At 47.7% G+C, this 19,559-nt stretch overlaps 2 protein-coding genes across 3 annotated transcripts; both read right to left on the bottom strand.

The window, feature by feature from the left end:
* Positions 1-957: 957 nt before the first annotated feature.
* Positions 958-6,650, bottom strand: c37h19orf53 (chromosome 37 C19orf53 homolog). 2 transcript variants are annotated; one of them, XM_067973076.1, is made up of 4 exons: positions 6,561-6,650; positions 6,334-6,446; positions 4,587-4,642; positions 958-1,262 (listed from the first exon to the last, which is right to left on the bottom strand). In XM_067973076.1, exons 2-4 carry the CDS (start codon positions 6,416-6,418, stop codon positions 1,140-1,142), a joined length of 264 nt encoding a protein of 87 aa, XP_067829177.1. In that variant the 5' UTR covers positions 6,419-6,446; positions 6,561-6,650; the 3' UTR covers positions 958-1,139. The 2 variants fall into 2 exon arrangements, with proteins under 2 accessions (XP_067829177.1, XP_067829178.1); XM_067973077.1 differs by lacking the exon at positions 6,561-6,650 and adding an exon at positions 6,523-6,547.
* A 2,608-nt stretch (positions 6,651-9,258) lies between these two features.
* On the bottom strand, positions 9,259-19,308 carry mri1 (methylthioribose-1-phosphate isomerase 1). The gene is made up of 6 exons (XM_067973075.1): positions 19,120-19,308; positions 13,810-14,045; positions 12,417-12,586; positions 11,757-11,933; positions 10,741-10,965; positions 9,259-9,802 (listed from the first exon to the last, which is right to left on the bottom strand). The coding sequence occupies exons 1-6, from the start codon at positions 19,249-19,251 to the stop codon at positions 9,666-9,668; spliced, it is 1,077 nt and encodes a 358-aa protein (XP_067829176.1). The 5' UTR covers positions 19,252-19,308; the 3' UTR covers positions 9,259-9,665.
* Between the last annotated feature and the right edge of the window lie 251 nt (positions 19,309-19,559).

Raw genomic sequence — 19,559 nt, 5'->3', positions numbered from 1 at the left:
GCAGGAGTGAAACGAGGGGAAGATGACCTTGGCACAGACAGAGAGTTAGGAAGGGAAGTCGCAAGGCAAAAAGTTTTGGAGACAATGATCAGGAATATGGAGGAAAAGATGGCTGAAGGCAATGGCACTGATAGCAAAGAGGGGGTGGCGGGGAGACATGCTCTGTCGGCAAGTGTTGGAAGAATGGAAGGTGGGACAAAGGCTACGAGGGTACAGAGGAACGATGCCACGGATGGATTTGTCGGCAAGGATTTTTAAGTGGACGGGCAGCTTTGACCTCAGCAAGGACAGGAGAATTGGATGAGTGGGCTTTATTGGAGTGGTGGAGCTTCTGCCAGGGGGAGGGCGGAGTTATGGAAGAGCTGGGGTTGAGGATGAGCTGGGGTTGATATCAGGAGGTGGAGTTGTGGACAAGCTGGGGTTTATGCCGGGTGGGTGGGAGGAGGAGTTGTGGACGAGCTGGGGTTTATGCCGGGGGGTGGGAGGATGAGCTGGGGTTTATGCCGGGGGGTGGGAGGAGGAGTTGTGGACGAGCTGGAGTTTATGCCGGGGTGGGAGGGGGGGTGGGAGGGGAGGGGAGTTGTGGACGAGCTGGAGTTTATGCCGGGGGGGTGGGAGGAGGAGTTGTGGACATGCTGGAGTTTATGCCGGGGGGGGGGGGGGGGGGGGGGGGAGTTGTGGACGAGCTGGGGTTAATGCCGGGGGGGTGGGAGGAGGAGTTGTGGACGAGCTGGGGTTTATGCCGGGTGGACTTCTCTAGGCCAGAGAGCACGGAGTTGAAAAAGTCAAGTCCAGAGTTGAGCAAAGTGTGAATGACGGTTTAAGCAGTGATTGAGATAATGAATTCAGAGCAGCAAATTAGCTGCATTTTGCCACTGTTAAAAGGTATATTGGTTGCAGCGTGATTTTTGCCTCTAGCATATTGGTAGAAATAAGCCAATTGACAACATTGAATAATCAATGTAAAACTTATAAACTATTTTTTAATGGCTGGAAGAAAGAGAGAGAAGCACGAATGGAGTATTGGGTTGAGGAGACAGGAGTACAAGAGCGGTCTCATTTAATAAGCTTTGATTGCACTGCAGTCCTTCTTTCTGATATCTGCAAGGATTTCCCAGTCCTGTATACGCCCATTAATCCTATTTGTCTGCCTTGCGTTTTTTCTGCGGTGCTTTCACTACGTTCAGTTTCTTGGGCATGCTGGAGCTGGCCTTCATGGTGACGTCTTGTTCAATCTTGTTCCTTATAGCAACTTCCAGGTTCTGCGGAACAAGTTTAAAAGCCGGCAGTCAAACACCTTTAAGGTTTCACCCACTCGCATCTTAACACATGGAGGTTTAGCGCTGCCCCGAGATTCCTATGGATAAAGGATTTTCTTTCCATCCTTCCATAATTTCTCTTCAACTATCAGCAATGCAAACCAAAGCTGAGCACTACCAGGGACTCGTAACACGAACAGTACCAATGCAGCTCATCAACAATCTACCTCGAGTTTCAAGCAACAGCAAGGAGACTGATCACAAATAGTGTTTCTCAGGAGGTCTCCCATCTGATTTTAGAGCGGGGGGACGAGGGGTATTAAAGAGACAGTAAAGCTGACCATGGGATTCATGCATTGCTCAAACATGCTTCTTGATGGGTTACACGCGATTTACTACACCATCAGATTGGACTACCCCAAAGAGGGGGAAAGGTGAAAGATTATCACCCCGCCACCCCCACCCCCACAGAAATTAGTTCAAAAGTAGCAAACTTGACTGGATTCTCAGACTGCTTGATAACCCCAGCACATATGCTGAATATCCCTGATCATTAGTAGCACACAAGTATTTACACATAGTTGTACAGGAGGGATTTGTATTTACAATCACCCCACCAACTCTGGTTCTGCTCCGTGATGAATTAACGCAAGGTCCTTGGACAGGTCATGCACTTTGGCACAAGAATGAAGAGGTAAAAGGTCACTTGCGCCAATCTTTTTCACCTCCCAGTCATGAGCTACAAGACACCGCTGGCTGAACCCTGGCAGCATGCTTGTGCACCCTGAATGTTATGTCATGCAGAAAGACAACTACAGAAGAAAAAAAGTGACTGGGACCTGCTTTTATGCCATGGTCCAGACCTGCTACAAAGATCGGTTTAATGTCCAAAATACAGGAATCTCACTTCACAGTTTATGCCGTGACAAGCCATTTACGTTGCTCACTAGCTGCCTCTACTGGCAGAATTAAATCACTGCAGCTGTGCATATTCAGTCTTAAAACTTGGAAAGATTGAGAGTCAGTAAGACCCTCATCGAGCAGGAGCATGCAGTGAATCCGCAGCAGCAGCGTACTGAGGGAAGCCCTCCAACCATTGCAGCCTCATGCCCTTCCCAGTCTGAGGAGAAGAACTGATCATCTATTCCTCGATACCCTGCTAGCGGCACTCTGCTAGCCGGTCGGGCAAAACAGGCTCCTCTCAGTACAAAAACGCCAGCTCAATGCATTCAGAGAGGAACTGGTCAAGACTGCAACTCAGCATGTGGAGAATCAGAGGCATAAAGCCACAACTCTCTGACCAAGCTTTGTCATGATTTTTCTGAGTTTGTTGAGGCAATGAACATGTTCAAGTGTAATGTTCCACACTTGCTTCTTGAGTCTAATACATCTAAAAATACCACAGGCACACAACACAGAATCTGCTCAACCGAGCCCAACAATGGTGGGAGCACATGGTCAGACCGACCGGGAAATGGCTTTTTGATTTTTTTTTAAAATGCATGAAGAATTTGCATCAATATCGTTGCTTAATGAGTACATGACTAAATGAGTATTTTGCTTCTGTCTTTACCAAGGAAGAAGTTGCTGCCAGAGTCTCAGTAAAGGAAGATACAGTTGAGATACCGGATGGGCTAAAAATTGATAAAGAAGAGGTACTTGAAAGGCCAGCTGTACTTAAAGTAGATAAGTCACCCGGTCTGGATAGGATGCATCCTAGGTTGCTGAGGGAAGTAAGGGTGGAAATTGCAGAGGTACTGGCCACAATTTTCCAAACATCCGTAGATAGATACGGGGTAGTGCCAGATTGCAGATGTTACACCCTTGTTTAAAAAAGGGTGTAAGGATAAACCCAGCAACTACAGGCCAGTCAGTTTAACCTCAGTGGTAGGGAAACTTTCAGATCCGATAATCCGGGACAGAATTAACAGTCACTTGGATGAGGGTGGATTGATTAGGGAAAGCCAGCACGGATTTGTCAACTAACCGGATAGGGTGTTTTGATGAGGTAACAGAGAGGGTAGATGAGGGCAATGCAGTTGACGTGGTGTATATGGACTTTCAAAAGGCATTTGATAAAGTGCTGCCCGGTCGGCTTATCATCAAGATTGCAGTCCATGGAATAAAGGGGGCAGTAGCAGCGTGGATACAGAATTGGCTGAGTAACAGGAAATAGAGTCGTGGTGAACTGTTGTTTTTCGGACTGGAGGGAGGTGTACAGTGATGTTCCCCAGGGGTCAGAGCTGGGACCACTGTTTTTCTTGATATATATTAATGACTTGGGCTTGGGTGTACAGGGCACAATTTCAAAATTTGCATGTGACGAAACTTGGAAGGGCAGTAAACAGTGAGGAGGATAATGATAGACTTCAAGAGGATATAGACAGGCTGGTGGCATGGACGGACACGTGGCAGATGAAATTTAACGCAGAAAAACGCAAAGTGATACATTTCAGTAGGAATAACGAGGAGGCAATATAAACTAGAGGGCACAACTCTAAAGGGGTACAGGAACAGAGAGATCTTTGGGGTATGTGTGCACAAATCATTGAAGGTGGCAGGGCAGGTTGAGAAAGCAGTTAAAAAAGCATACAGGCTTTATAGAGTACAAAAGTATGGAAGTCATGATGAAGCTTTATAAAACACTGGTTCAGCCACAACAGGAGTATTGTGTCCAGTTTTGGTTACCGCACTCCAGGAAAGACGTGAAGGCCTTAGAGAAGATGCAGAAGAGATTTACCAGAATGATTCCAGGGATGAGGGACTTTAGTTACATGGATAGATTGGAGAAGCTGGGGTTGTTCTCCTTGGAACAGAGAAGGTTGCGAGGAGATTTGATAGAGGTATTCAAAATCATGAAGGGTCTAGACAGAGTAGATAGAGAGAAACTGTTCCAATTGATGGAAGGGTCAAGAACCAGAGGGCACAGATTTAAGGTAAATGGCAAAAGAACCAAAGGTGACATGAGGGAAAACTTTTTTTTTAATATAACACCGCGAGTGGTTAGGATCTGGAATGCACTGCTCGATGGAAGCAGATTCAATCATGGCCTTCAAAAGGGAACTGGATAAGTACTTGAAAGTAAAAAATTTGCAGAGCTACAGAGAAAGGGGGAGTGGGACTAGCTGGATTGCTCTTGCATGGAGCTGGCGCGGACTCAATGGGCCGAATGGCCTCCTTCCGCACTGTAACCTTTCTCTGATTCTATTTTCCGAGATACTGACAGAAGTCACCCTTCTTGAGAAAGCTTTCGACTGCCCTGTGCTGTGTTTTTTTAAAAACTAACTCTAGATATTTAAATCTATTTATAAATTCCAAAGTATGTACCTTCTTCAGTTTCTGCTGTTGAATCACTTGAATCTTTTTCGGAGCAATTATTCTTCCTAAAAGGGGGGTTAAAAAAAACAACTTCAACACAAGGGAAATATCAGCTCAATGGATCGGATTTTACAAGCGTATTATACTGAATAAAGCAGAGTTCTGTTGACCCAGGCATTTTATACAGAGGATTCAGACAGTACAGACATGGTGTGCTCTGGTTGTGCATCAGACACACATATTGGAAAATGCCTCCTCTCAGCCTGCGATCTTTTGCCCAGTAGGTGTCAGCCTTGACTCAGTGCTAGCACTCTCTCCTCTTATAGTCAGGAAGTTGTGGGTTCAAGTCCCACTCCAGACTGAAACACATAATCTGGGCTGATATTTCAGCTGAAAGATTGCTGCATTGTTGGAAGTGCAGTCTTTCAGATGAGATGTTAATCTGAGGCCCTGCCTTTCCTCTCAGGTGGACGTAAAAGATAATGTGCAAAGATCAGCAGGGAAGTTCTCCCTGGTGTGCTGGCCAACATTCATCCCTCAATCAACAGCACTAAAAAAGTGGTCATTTCATTGCTGTTTGCAGGACCGTGTGCACAAATCGGCTGCCACATTTCCCTACGTTACAACAGTGACTACATTTCAAAAGCACTTCGCTGGCCGTGAAGCGCTTTGGGATGTCCTGAGGACCTGAGAGGTGTTATATAAAAATGCTAATTCTTTGTTTCACTAATGTTAATGGGTAGAAAGTCACAGGCTGCCCATAAACAATTCCCTGATATGCATTCCTGACAGGTGCACGACAGGAGCACAGCTCCTCTATCGTTAGAAGTTGTTTTGTTGCTGCCAAATGGAATGGGAGTGAGGGGCTTTCACACCAGGGGGTGGGGAGATAGTCTTAAATGCCTCCAGGAGGTCTTTTCCAGCATGGATTGGGATGACCTAGAAGATTGAAGCAAGGCAACAGCGCAAAAAAAACACCTTTAAAAGATCTAAGTGGAAGTAATTTGTATAAATGTTAATGTTTTACAAAAATATCCCAACTGCAGGGAATCTTTATCACTGGAAAATGCCCCTGCATCACTGTTACAGCCTCCAAACACTCAGCTGCCAGGCTGAAAACAGGATTCTCTTACACAAGAAACAATAATTTAAATTGCACTTAAAATTACATTTTAATAGAAAATGATAGATGGAAATGTCCACGATTTTGTCAAGTGTCTGGAGTGGGCCTTGAACCCTGACCTAACAACCTCTGATCCCTGCGGTGTGTTGGTGCCGCTCGGACTGAGGGGAGACCGTCTCTCCCCCCGACCCCGGGGGAGTGGGGAGGGGGCAGTGGGGAGGGGGCAGTGGGGAGGGGGGAGGGGGGGGGGGGCAGTGGGGAGGGGGGAGGGGGGGGGGCAGTGGGGAGGGGGGAGGGGGGGGGGGAGTGGGGAGGGGGGAGGGGGGGGGGAGTGGGGAGGGGGGAGGGGGGGGGGGGAGTGGGGAGGGGGGAGTGGGGAGGGGGGAGTGGGGAGGGGGGAGTGTGGAGGGGGGAGTGTGGAGGGGGGAGTGGGGAGGGGGGAGGGGGGGGGGGGGGAGTGTGGAGTGGGGGAGGGGGAGCCGCGGGGAGGGGGGGACCCGCCGACGGGCTCTGTATCCGCAGCCCCGGCGGTTGGTTTAAGCCCCGGCGGGTTAGGCCGCGTCTGAAACCCTGACTGTTGCACACAGGCCCGAGTCCTCGGCACTAACCCTAACCCTAACCCGCTCCACTCACCTCCCTTCTTGGGCCCGCGGCCTCGGCTCTGCTGCTTTTTCGCCGGCGGTTTTCGCGCTGCCAGTTTAAAGCGGCCCTGCGCCATCGTTGAGCGCGATGAGAATTAACGGGGCACGGAGCGGGGCATTGTGGGATAGTGAGGGGCACGGGGCGGGGCATTGTGGGATAGTGAGGGGCGCGGGGCGGGGCGTTGTGGGATAGTGAGGGGCACGGGGGCGGGGCGGGGCGTTGTGGGATAGTGAGGGGCGCGGGGCGGGGCATTGTGGGATAGTGAGGGGCGCGGGGCGGGGCGTTGTGGGATAGTGAGGGGCGCGGGGGCGGGGCGTTGTGGGATAGTGAGGGCGCGGGGCGGGGCATTGTGGGATACTGAGGGGCGCCAACAAATGCATTATGGGAGACTGCGGGGCAGGTTCGTTGGAAGAGACGGCTGGGCGAGACAGAAGCATTATGGGAGATCGAGTGCAGCATTGTGGGATACTGAGGGGCAAGGAATGGATCACCATGGGCACAGTGAGGGGCAAGGCACCCAGAATATTGCAAGCCCAAGATCTCAAAGACAGTGGCATAAGATGCCCTCTACTGGCAGTGGACTGTATTATCCAGAAAAACCAAATCACAAAACACCTTACACAGAAATTACAACATGAAAACAGGCCTAACCAGTCTGTGTTGGTGTTTATCCTCCACACAAGCAATAGTCCTAATCCTGTGTGTAGCTCTTCCCATATCCCTATATCTTCAACTCTCCAGCTAACCCATTCTTAAATGTTGACATGGTCTCTGCTTAAACCACTAACTCCGGTAATACATTCCCTAGCACGTAACCCGACGTGTAATTTTTTTTCCTCCTACTCTTTGTCCTAAATCTCTTACATTTAATCTTACATCCGTGTCCCTTCATTTTAGACCCCTCAATCGCCGGAAACAATGGCTGGGAATTTTCCTCGGACTGATTACAGGAACATTAAGTACACAAGCATAGTATGATAAACACAAGGTTCAGACCGATAGTTACTACAGTGTCATCTCTTAACAAGACAAGAATGAAAGTCCTACAAGAGAGGTGTAATAGTAATGCATCTTCCTCCAGCCCTACAACCCTCCAAGAGCTGTGTTATCCAACTCTTGGCCTCTTGTGTATCCCCGATTTCCTTCGCTCCATTAGCAACCATGCCTTCAGCTATCTAGGCCCTTAGCTCTGGAATTCCCTCCCTAAACCTCTCCACCTCTCCTCCTTTAAGATGTTCCTTAAAACCTACCTCTTTGGCCTCGCTTTTGGTCACCTTTCCTAATGTCTCCTTCATTGGCACGTCAATTTTTGTCTGATTACGCTCCTCTGAAGTGCATTGGGATGTTTTAGTATGTTAAAGGCGCTATATAAATGAAAGTTGTTGTTAATAATATTGTATTAATCTTTCAATCCTTGGTCATTTCTCAGGAATATTTCAATCTAGGTTGCATACCTTGGAGTCATATATATAAACTTTAAATCCATGGTCCCATTAATTTGCAGATAACTCACATGTCACACTTATTTATAGAAGGGTATGCTGATAGGGTTAGATGAAGTAAGGAGGGTGGAGGCTCTCATAGAGCATAAACGCCAGCATAGGCCAGTTGGGCCGAATGGCCTGTCTCTGTGCTGTAGTTTCGACATAGCTCGATGTAACAGATTTTGATGTTGTGAGTCAGGATTTACCGAGCAGCACTAAGCACAGCCCTGTCCAACCCTACTGGCCTGCAAAATTCAAACGGGACAAACCAGCAAAGAAGGAAAACAGGGCTGTGTTGTCTGGGTTTTATGGGGCAGGTTTCCAGGGCTCAAGGGCCATAGATTAAACATTCCTCGACAGTTCTGCAAATAACCAAAAAGGGAAGGTTCCTACTGAATTGCGGGCATTCTTCTGAAGCATTCACTCTAAGCCCATTTTAATATTTTCCTCAGCCGTGGCCTAAGCAGTTTGCCACCTTCCCCCAGTGTAGTAAGTCCACTGGCCCATGTGATAAAGCCACGCAGTTCAGGAAGGTCTCAGGTTCAAACTCTGGTGTGCGCGGTGTTGGTTGGTCACAGTTAGAATGGTGATGGTAGGCGGTACTACAATTGGCCTCAGTATCTCGACCCTGTGTGTGTGACTATGAGATGGAGACAGGATCAGGGTCAGCTTTGATGTCCTCCTTGCCAGGAGCAGATATCCTCCGGCCATCCACTGTCTAGGCTGAGGTCAACTAACTCGGCACGGACCGGAATCAAACCTGGGGCCTAGGTCCATTGAATCAGTGCCACATAACGTGGCACAATACAAGTGGGGCATGTGGGGTGTGGAAGAAGAGTGGGGGGGGGGGAAAGAGGTGAAAGGGATGGGGGGGAAACATGACTTTTCAATTTTTTTTGACAGGGTGATATTCCTTTCTCCTCCATCAAAATCCCAGAATTGCCCCCTCGGTGCTCACCAACACTTTATATCTGCTTGTACCTCTGCCACCGGATACATTTACCAAAGAAACCATCATCTGAGGGAAACCAGGATCTGTTTAAAATAACCCCTCACCAATGTCAATTGATATGCACGACTGGGAAATAATTGAGGGACAAGCTGCAGAGGGCTAACTTCCCATTGCTCGTTCTTCACTCCTACGTACATTTTATAAGAAAACCCGTGATGTTTGACTGTTTTTTTTCTTCCATGGCCGTTTCTCAGGTGTGAAAACATTCTGGGACAGACCAGGTGCTGGCACAGACATGATGGGCCGAGTGGCCTCCTTTTGTGCCATAAATTTCTATGATTCAGGCTGCAGAGCCGACCGATGCTTCCCTCCAGCCACAAATCTTGGGCCATAATTAGCTCCACACTACTCACCAGATATGGAGGCCATTTGCTTCACATCGGCAACCGTGGAAAAGAGCAGGAATACGGATCCGTGTGAGACCAGGCAAAATTCCATTTTATTTAAATTAAATAGCTTCGCTGAAGGTCCAGAGGCCCAGCTCATAGGCCGGGGTGGGGGGGTGGAGAAAAAAAATGAGTAGGAGAGAAGACAATGAGATAAATCTTGAGGTCATGGTTAGGTGCAGCAAGCTTGGGTTTTAGATTCTAAGAGGCAGGGAAAAAGGGAAGGGGATTCTCCAGTTTTGAGATACAAGAGTAGGAACTGATGCAAAAGAGACTCCGTTTCAGGAAAAATAAAGAGCGTACTTGGACCTTATTCAGATCAAAGTTGAGAGAAGCAACTACCGCAGTTGCGTCAGAAAAGCAAATGACAAGAACGGTGTGACGAGGAAGCCTATCATCAGGAAACGTCGCTCGAGTTCTGATATGTGGGTCAGGGTGGCTTTAGCGTTTTAATCCGATTTTGTCAGCGAGCACTTTCCGAAGCTCTTGGGGGCTGTGAACTCCAAACTCTGTAACGATTCCTGCTGTGATGAGGCTGTGAGGTGTGACGTCAAAAGCAGGATTCCACACACCTATACCTGCAAAGAGAGAGAAATTAAACCCTTCTGCATTATAGCGGCTTTTATGTACTATCTTTTCCCCTGACCTTGCTCGAGGTCTCCTCAGGCCGCGTGGGCCTCCTACCATCTGCACTCTAACCCATCACAAGTCAAGGTGTCAGACCTGGCTCAGTGGGTAGCACTCTCACCTCAGTCAGAAAGTTGCGGGTTCAAATCCCACCCCAGCGACTTGAGCACGAATAATCCAGGCTGACGCTCCAGTGCAGTACCGAGGGAGTGCTGAACTGTCGGAGGTGCCGTCTTTCCATGAGATGTTAAACCAAAGCCCCGTCTGCCCTCTCAGGTGAAGGTTAAAGATCCCACGGCTACTATTCGAAGACGAGCAGAGGAGTCCTCCATGGTGTCCTGACCAATATTTATCCGCCAACCAACAACTCTAAAAACAGATTGCCTGGTCATTATCTCAGCGCTGTTTGTGGGATCTTGCTGTGCGCAAATTGGCTGCCGCGTTTCCTACATTCCCACAATGACAACACTTCAAAAGTATTTCATTGACTGTAAAGCACTTTGGGACATCATGAGGTTGTGAAAGGTAGTATACAAATGCAAGTTTGTTCTTTCTATCTGGGCTCCTCCGACAGTGCAGCACTCCGTCATTACTGCACTGGAGTGTCAGCCTCGATTAGGTGCTCAATGGGTCTTGAACCCTTGATCGTAATCATAGGAGGGAACCGTTGCTGATTTCCCCTTCCCTAGGGATGTCAATTGTAGCACACCTCCAGCTGCCTGTGAAATCAGCAGCGAGATCCAGCAAGGGGCCACACATAGCACCTTCTGCTCTGTATCCCAGTACCACACTAGGCAATGGATTCACCAATGAAGCCATCAGAGATTTCCTACATACTTTCTTGAGTCGTTTTCTTGCCCAAGTACACACCACCGCAACCTCGTCTCACCTGGTGCTGCGATTCGGACCCCATTAATGTCCGTGAGCTCTTCCCCTGGCCTTTCCTCGATGACGATTTGCTCCCCGCCCTCCAGAGTGAGGTCACATGAGGTACTTGGGGCTGCCACGTAGAAAGGAATCCCATGGTGATGGGCAGCGATGGCCAGCTGGTACGTCCCAATTTTATTTGCAGTGTCGCCGTTGGCTACAATTCGGTCTGCTCCCACCACAACAGCTGCACACAAACGTTAACAAGTTAGACAGGTGAAAGACCAAGCAGACAGTTCAGAAACACATGAACACCTGCCCTGTCGACATCAGCACACTTAGTGCAGGCTGGAGATCAAACCTGGAACCATCCAGGTGTTTGTAGCTGTCTGTTAAATTCACAAAGCTGCCAATCAGACGCACGCATGGAGGGGCAATTTTAACCTAACTCGCCCGTCGGGAAAGTGACGGGATCGGGTGCGAGTTAGGTCAAAATTGCCCCCAGTTATCTGAACAAATTGCACAGCATGTTTGTATTTGAATGGAGTGGCTTGGCTCCTCCCTCATGCAAACTGCTTGGCAACCAGCCAATCGTCACGACAATTGTATCAAGTTGAGTTGGAAGCTGATTTTTGTTAGTGAAGCTGGTTTTTAAACCGCTGATGTGCTGTGACAGGGTTAATACCAGGCTAAATGTTCGATAAAAATTCTTCATTTTTGTCACAGGGATTTCCAACATGGCAACGGGGGAGTAAACTAAATAAATAAAACCAGGAGAGTCTATTTTTAAAACCAGTTATGCACTTCTACCGACTACCAATAACCGTCATCAGGTACCAGCATCAGAGGGACAATCTATAGTATACAACAAAAAAAGGGGAAAGGTCGCCACGAAAGTGTGTCAGCAGGTCATGCAGGTTGGCACGATGCCAGCATCACGAGGCACTGTGTCACACAGTGCTAAGATATGTGTTGGTGCCTGCGATTCCCCCAACTGCCGGGTCGTCAGAGGGGCGTGCACAAAGTTCGAAGGATTACCTGAAATGCCTTTTTCTTTCATCGCCATGGATACCATGCTATCGGTGATGAGAGTGGCTGGGATCTTCTCGTACACCAGTTCGTACGCAGTGAGCCTCGCCCCCTGGTTGTAGGGCCGGGTCTCCGTGCAATAAACGTGTTCAAGGCGACCCGTGAGCCACAGAGATCGGATCACACCTGAGAGAACAGAAAAATAAAAGCTCCGGATAAGAAATAACAATTTGGATTTATATAGCGCCTTTAACATCCCAAGGCTCTTCACAGAAGCGATTATCAAACAAAATTTGACACCGAGCCACATAAGGAGATATTAGGAACAGGTGACCAAAAGCTTGGTCAAAAAGGCCCGTTTTAAGGAGCGTCTTAAAGGAGGAGATATAGAAAGGCGGTGAGGTTCAGGGAGGGAACTCCAGAGTTTAGGGCCTAGGCGGCTGAAGGCACGGCCGCCAATGGAGGGGCGAAGGAAATCGGGGATGCTCAAGAGGCCAGAACTGCTGGAACGCAGGGATCTGGGAGGGTTGCAGGGCTGGAGGAGGTTACAGAGATAGCGAGGGGCGAGGCCATGGAGGGATTTGAACACAAAAGAGGAAATGGAGGCAATAGTGTCAGAACCTGTCTCGAAATGGTACTGAGAAGTTCAAAAGTGAAACTGGTTCTTACCCAATGCTGTGCCATATCCTGCTGTTGCCAGGGAGCCAGCATTACAATGAGTGAGGATTGTTACTTTGTCTGTTTTTGCTTTGGACAGAATGTGTTTCGCGCCATGATTTCCAATACTTTTGTTGTCCCTGATATCCTTCTCCAACATGGCCTCTAATCTGGAAAGCAGACTTGTTTGGGAAAAAATAAAGTTTTGATCAGGATTAGTTGCTGCACGAAGTTTAACAAACTGCAATTTCTCCTCGAGGCCCTGGGTCCGAATCCAGACCCAGGCCGATCGGATGAAATTTGTCCAGTGGCTGATGAGTGACCGGATGTTAAGTGAAGGAGCTGAACCAGTTCGTCTGTTTCTTTTGAAGGTATTGGTTGAGGGAGGAATGTTGGCCAGGATATCAGGAGAACTCCCTGCTCTTCTTCGAAAAGTGCCAAAGAATATTTTACATCCACCTGAACAGGCGGACGACAACAACTTGCATTTATATAGCGCCTGTAACGTAGTAAAACGTCCCAAGGCGCTTCGCAGGAGCGTAATCAGTCAATATTTCACGCCGATCCACATAAGGAGATTTTAGGACCATAAACTTGGTCGAAGAGGTCGATTTTAAGGAATCTTAAAGGAGAAGAGAGAGTTAGAGAGGGAGGGAATTCCAGAGCTTAGGACCTAGGCAGCTGAAGGCACGGCCGCCAATGGTGGGAAGGAGGAAATCGGGGGTGCGCAAGAGGCCAGTATTGGAGGAATGCAGAGTTTCATAGCATCATAGAACGATACAGCACAGAAGGAGGCCGTTCGGCCCATCGTGATTGTGCCGGCTCTTTGAAAGACCTATCCAATTAGTCCCACTCCCTTTCCCCATTGCCCTGCAAATTTTTCCCCTTCAAGTATTTATCCAATTCCCTTTCGAAAGTTATCATTGAATCTGCTTCCACCGCCCTTTAAGGCAGAGCGTTCCAGATCATAACAACTCACTGCGTAAATCTTTTTCCCCCTCATATCACCTCTGGATCTTTTGCCAATTGAATTTAAATCTCGCAGGGTTGACGGGCCGGAGTTGGCTACAGAGATGGGGAGGGGCGAGGCCAGGGAGGGATTTGAACACAAGGATGAGAATTTTCAATTCAGTTTAACATCACTGCTGAAAGATGACACCTCTGACAATGCAGAACTCCCCCAGCACAGAAGTCTGAGCCTAGATTATGTGGTCAAGTCCCAGAGTGGAGCCCGAACCCAGCATGAAGAACAATTATCAACCCAGGTAACCTTGAACTGAATTAGCCACCGCAAAACCGCCTCTTCTTTCATCAAATACGGGAGAAGTCTCAACCAAAATGGCCCCAGAGGTGGAAGAGTTGGGTGGGTGGGGGATGAGAGAATCAATTTCTGGTCTTCACTCACTTTTCTTTGAAGCTCTCAGCACTGGAGTCCGGCTGCTTGACCTCAGTTAAAATAAAGTCAGACAGTTCCCCTGCCGCTCTGGCCATGTTGACCGCTGTGGGCCTGGAAGTTACGAGATAGTCCAGAGATTCTACAGCAAAGGTCGCCAGCTCATCCTTGTCACGTTTCTCGCAGCGATGAAGTTCCACGGCTAGACTCAGACACCCGACAATAGCGATTGCAGGGGCACCTCGCACCTGGGATAAGAAAACGCATTTACGTACAACACCTTGAACACATAACTTCTGCCCCCTTGTATTTTAGTCCTCCAGATATAAAGGCCAGTATTCCATTCGCCTTTTTGATTATTTTCCGTGCCTGTCCGTAACATTTTAATGATCTATGTACACGGACCCTTAAGTCACTTTGGACCTCCACTGTTTTGAGCTTTTCACCATTTAGAAAGTACACTGATCTCTCCTTTTTGGGTCCAAAGTGGATGACCTCACACTTGCCTATGTTGAAATCCATTTGCCACAGTTTTGTCCATTCACTTAATCTATTAATATCTCTCTGTAATTTTGTGCTTCCATATAAACTTACAATGCTGCCTATATTTGTGTCATTGGCAAACTTAGAATCATAGAATCACAGAAAAGTTACAGCATGGAAGGGGGCCATTTGGCCCATCGAGTCCATGCTGGCTCTATGCAAGAGCAATCTAGCCACTTTGACCGGACAGGACGGTTGGATGTCATGTGATGAAACCTCCAGGAATGGGCCCAACCAGAGTTGGCGACCCGACAGTGCCTCCATATCCCTCTCTATGCACAGTGATAGTTACAGTGTCTCCACACTCACTGATAGTTACAATGTCTCCACACTCACCGATAGTCACAGTGTCTCCACTCTCTGTTACAGTCTCTCCACACTCTCTGATAGTTACAGTCTCTCCACTCTCTGTTACAGTCTCTCCACACTCTCTGATAGTTACAGTCTCTCCACTCTCTGTTACAGTCTCTCCACAATCACTGATAGTTACAGTCTCTCCACTCTCTGTTACAGTCTCTCCACTCTGATAGTTACACTCTCTCCACTCTCTGTTACAGTCTCTCCACTCTCTGATAGTTACAGTCTCTCCACTCTCTGTTACAGTCTCTCCACACTCACTGATAGTTACAGTCTCTCCACTCTCTGTTACAGTCTCTCCACTCACTGATAGTTACAGTCTCTCCACTCTCTGTTACAGTCTCTCCACTCTCTGATAGTTACAGTCTCTCCACTCTGTTACAGTGTCTCCACACTCACTGATAGTCACAGTGTCTCCACACTCACCGATAGTCACAGTGTCTACACTCTCTGTTACAGTCTCTCCACACTCTGTTACAGTCTCTGTTACAGTCTCTCCACTCTCTGTTACAGTCTCCCCACTCTCTGTTACAGTCTCTCCACACTTACCGATAGTCACAGTCTCTCCACTCTCTGATAGTTACAGTCTCTCCACTCTCTGATAGTTACAGTCTCTGTTACAGTCTCTCCACTCTCTGTTACAGTCTCTCCACACTCACCGATAGTCACAGTCTCTCCACTCTCTGTTACAGTCTCTCCACACTCACTGATAGTCACAATCTCTCCACTCTCTGTTACAGTCTCTCCACACTCTGTTACAGTCTCCCCACTCTCTGTTACAGTCTCTCCACACTCACTGATAGTTACAGTCTCTCCACTCTCTGTTACAGTCTCTCCACACTCACTGATAGTCACAATCTCTCCACTCTCTGTTACAGTCTCTCCACACTCTGTTACAGTCTCTGTTACACTCTCTCCACTCTCTGTTACAGTCTCTCCACACTCACTTATAGTTACAGTCTCTCCACTCTCTGTTACAGTCTCTCCACACTCACTGATAGTTACAGTCTCTCCACACTCTGTTACAGTCTCTCCACACTCAGATAGTTACAGTCTCTCCACACTCACTGATAGTTACAGTCTCTCCACACTCTGTTACAGTCTCTCCACACTCACTTATAGTTACAGTCTCTCCACTCTCTGTTACAGTCTCTCCACACTCACTGATAGTTACAGTCTCTCCACTCTCTGATAGTTACACTCTCTCCACTCTCTGTTACAGTCTCTCCACACTCACTGATAGTTACACTCTCTCCACTCTCTGTTACAGTCTCTCCACACTCACTGATAGTTACACTCTCTCCACTCTCTGTTACAGTCTCTCCACACTCACTGATAGTTACAGTCTCTCCACTCTCTGTTACAGTCTCTCCACACTCACTGATAGTTACAGTCTCTCCACTCTCTGTTACAGTCTCTCCACACTCACTGATAGTTACACTCTCTCCACTCTCTGTTACAGTCTCTCCACACTCACTGATAGTTACAGTCTCTCCACACTCTGTTACAGTCTCTCCACACTCACAGATAGTTACAGTCTCTCGACACTCACTGATAGTTACAGTCTCTCCACTCTCTGTTACAGTCTCTCCACACTCACTGATAGTTACAGTCTCTCCACTCTCTGTTACAGTCTCTCCACACTCACTGATAGTTACAGTCTCTCCACTCTCTGTTACAGTCTCCCCACTCTCTGTTACAGTCTCTCCACACGTACCGATAGTCACAGTCTCTCCACTCTCTGATAGTTACAGTCTCTCCACTCTCTGATAGTTACAGTCTCTGTTACAGTCTCTCCACTCTCTGTTACAGTCTCTCCACACTCACCGATAGTCACAGTCTCTCCACTCTCTGTTACAGTCTCTCCACACTCACTGATAGTCACAATCTCTCCACTCTCTGTTACAGTCTCTCCACACTCTGTTACAGTCTCTGTTACAGTCTCCCCACTCTCTGTTACAGTCTCTCCACACTCACTTATAGTTACAGTCTCTCCACTCTCTGTTACAGTCTCTCCACACTCACTGATAGTTACAGTCTCTCCACTCTCTGATAGTTACACTCTCTCCACTCTCTGTTACAGTCTCTCCACACTCACTGATAGTTACAGTCTCTCCACTCTCTGTTACAGTCTCTCCACACTCACTGATAGTCACAATCTCTCCACTCTCTGTTACAGTCTCTCCACACTCTGTTACAGTCTCTGTTACACTCTCTCCACTCTCTGTTACAGTCTCTCCACACTCACTTATAGTTACAGTCTCTCCACTCTCTGTTACAGTCTCTCCACACTCACTGATAGTTACAGTCTCTCCACACTCTGTTACAGTCTCTCCACACTCACTTATAGTTACAGTCTCTCCACTCTCTGTTACAGTCTCTCCACACTCACTGATAGTTACAGTCTCTCCACACTCTGTTACAGTCTCTCCACACTCACTTATAGTTACAGTCTCTCCACTCTCTGTTACAGTCTCTCCACACTCACTGATAGTTACAGTCTCTCCACTCTCTGATAGTTACACTCTCTCCACTCTGTTACAGTCTCTCCACACTCACTGATAGTTACAGTCTCTCCACTCTCTGTTACAGTCTCTCCACTCTCTGATAGTTACACTCTCTCCACTCTCTGTTACAGTCTCTCCACACTCACTGATAGTTACAGTCTCTCCACTCTCTGTTACAGTCTCTCCACACTCACTGATAGTTACAGTCTCTCCACACTCTGTTACAGTCTCTCCACTCTCTGATAGTTACACTCTCTCCACTCTCTGTTACAGTCTCTCCACACTCACTGATAGTTACAGTCTCTCCACTCTCTGTTACAGTCTCTCCACACTCGCTGATAGTCACAATCTCTCCACTCTCTGTTGCAGTCTCTCCACACTCTGTTACAGTCTCTGTTACACTCTCTCCACTCTCTGTTACAGTCTCTCCACACTCACTTATAGTTACAGTCTCTCCACTCTCTGTTACAGTCTCTCCACACTCACTGATAGTTACAGTCTCTCCACACTCTGTTACAGTCTCTCCACACTCACTTATAGTTACAGTCTCTCCACTCTCTGTTACAGTCTCTCCACACTCACTGATAGTTACAGTCTCTCCACACTCTGTTACAGTCTCTCCACACTCACTTATAGTTACAGTCTCTCCACACTCACTGATAGTTACAGTCTCTCCACTCTCTGATAGTTACACTCTCTCCACTCTGTTACAGTCTCTCCACACTCACTGATAGTTACAGTCTCTCCACTCTCTGTTACAGTCTCTCCACACTCACTGATAGTTACAGTCTCTCCACACTCTGTTACAGTCTCTCCACTCTCTGATAGTTACACTCTCTCCACTCTCTGTTACAGTCTCTCCACACTCACTGATAGTTACAGTCTCTCCACTCTCTGTTACAGTCTCTCCACACTCACTGATAGTTACAGTCTCTCCACTCTCTGTTACAGTCTCTCCACACTCACTGATAGTTACAGTCTCTCCACTCTCTGTTACAGTCTCTCCACACTCACTGATAGTTACAGTCTCTCCACTCTCTGTTACAGTCTCTCCACACTCACTGATAGTTACAGTCTCTCCACTCTCTGATAGTTACACTCTCTCCACTCTCTGTTACAGTCTCTCCACACTCACTGATAGTTACAGTCTCTCCACGCTCTGTTACAGTCTCTCCACTCTCTGATAGTTACACTCTCTCCACTCTCTGTTACAGTCTCTCCACACTCACTGATAGTTACAGTCTCTCCACTCTCTGTTACAGTCTCTCGACACTCACTGATAGTTACAGTCTCTCCACTCTCTGTTACAGTCTCTCCACTCTCTGTTACAGTCACTCCACACTCACTGATAGTTACAGTCTCTCCACGCTCTGTTACAGTCTCTCCACTCTCTGTTACAGTCTCTCGACACTCTGTTACAGTCTCTGTTACAGTCTCTCCACACTCTGTTACAGTCTCTCCACACTCTGTTACAGTCTCTGTTACAGTCTCCCCACACTCTGTTACAGTCTCTCCACACTCACTGATAGTTACAGTCTCTCCACGCTCTGTTACAGTCTCTCCACTCTCTGATAGTTACAGTCTCTCCACACTCACTGATAGTTACAGTCTCTTCACACTCTGTTACAGTCTCCCCACACTCTGTTACAGTCTCTCCACACTCACTGATAGTTACAGTCTCTCCACGCTCTGTTACAGTCTCTCCACACTCTGTTACAGTCTCTCCACACTCTGTTACAGTCTCTGTTACAGTCTCCCCACACTCTGTTACAGTCTCTCCACACTCACTGATAGTTACACTCTCTCCACACTCTGTTACAGTCTCTGTTACAGTCTCTCCACACTCACTGATAGTTACAGTCTCTGTTACAAGGCCTGTATCACCCAACGCGCGGCGGGCTGCCCTGATCCGAACCTTCATTTCCCGGATCGCCTCCCAGCCCCCCTGCACCGAGCCGATCTCCTCGTACCGGCTGCGCTGGGGCAGGAGGAGCTGGTTGAGGATCTGCAGGCTGCCCCGCCGGTACTTCACCGCTTCCAGACTCATCGCTGCCGGGGACAGGAGAGGGACTTTGTCCGGGGAGAGGCGCAGGCGCCGATCCTGGGCCAGGCGGGGCTTCGAATATCGCTCCTCCCTTGCACAATGTTGCAATTTATTGCTTTTAGTTTAAATTGGATCTCTCTCTCTGTTCAATTTCCATGTCAGTCTCTTTGCATTGGTTACAAATTAGTTATCAACACTGTTAAAATAATTTCAAAAGAAATATAACATTTAAAATTATTGTTTACATATTAGTAATATTTAGAAAGTGGCATTTGAACAATTTTCAATAAAATGTGTACATTGGAAATTAT

Source organism: Heptranchias perlo, chromosome 37 (assembly GCF_035084215.1).
Source record: "Heptranchias perlo isolate sHepPer1 chromosome 37, sHepPer1.hap1, whole genome shotgun sequence".
In the NCBI taxonomy this organism is placed as follows: domain Eukaryota; kingdom Metazoa; phylum Chordata; class Chondrichthyes; order Hexanchiformes; family Hexanchidae; genus Heptranchias; species Heptranchias perlo.
The sequence above is the reverse complement of the archived record's forward strand: the minus strand, read 5'-3'. Positions and strand labels throughout refer to the sequence as shown.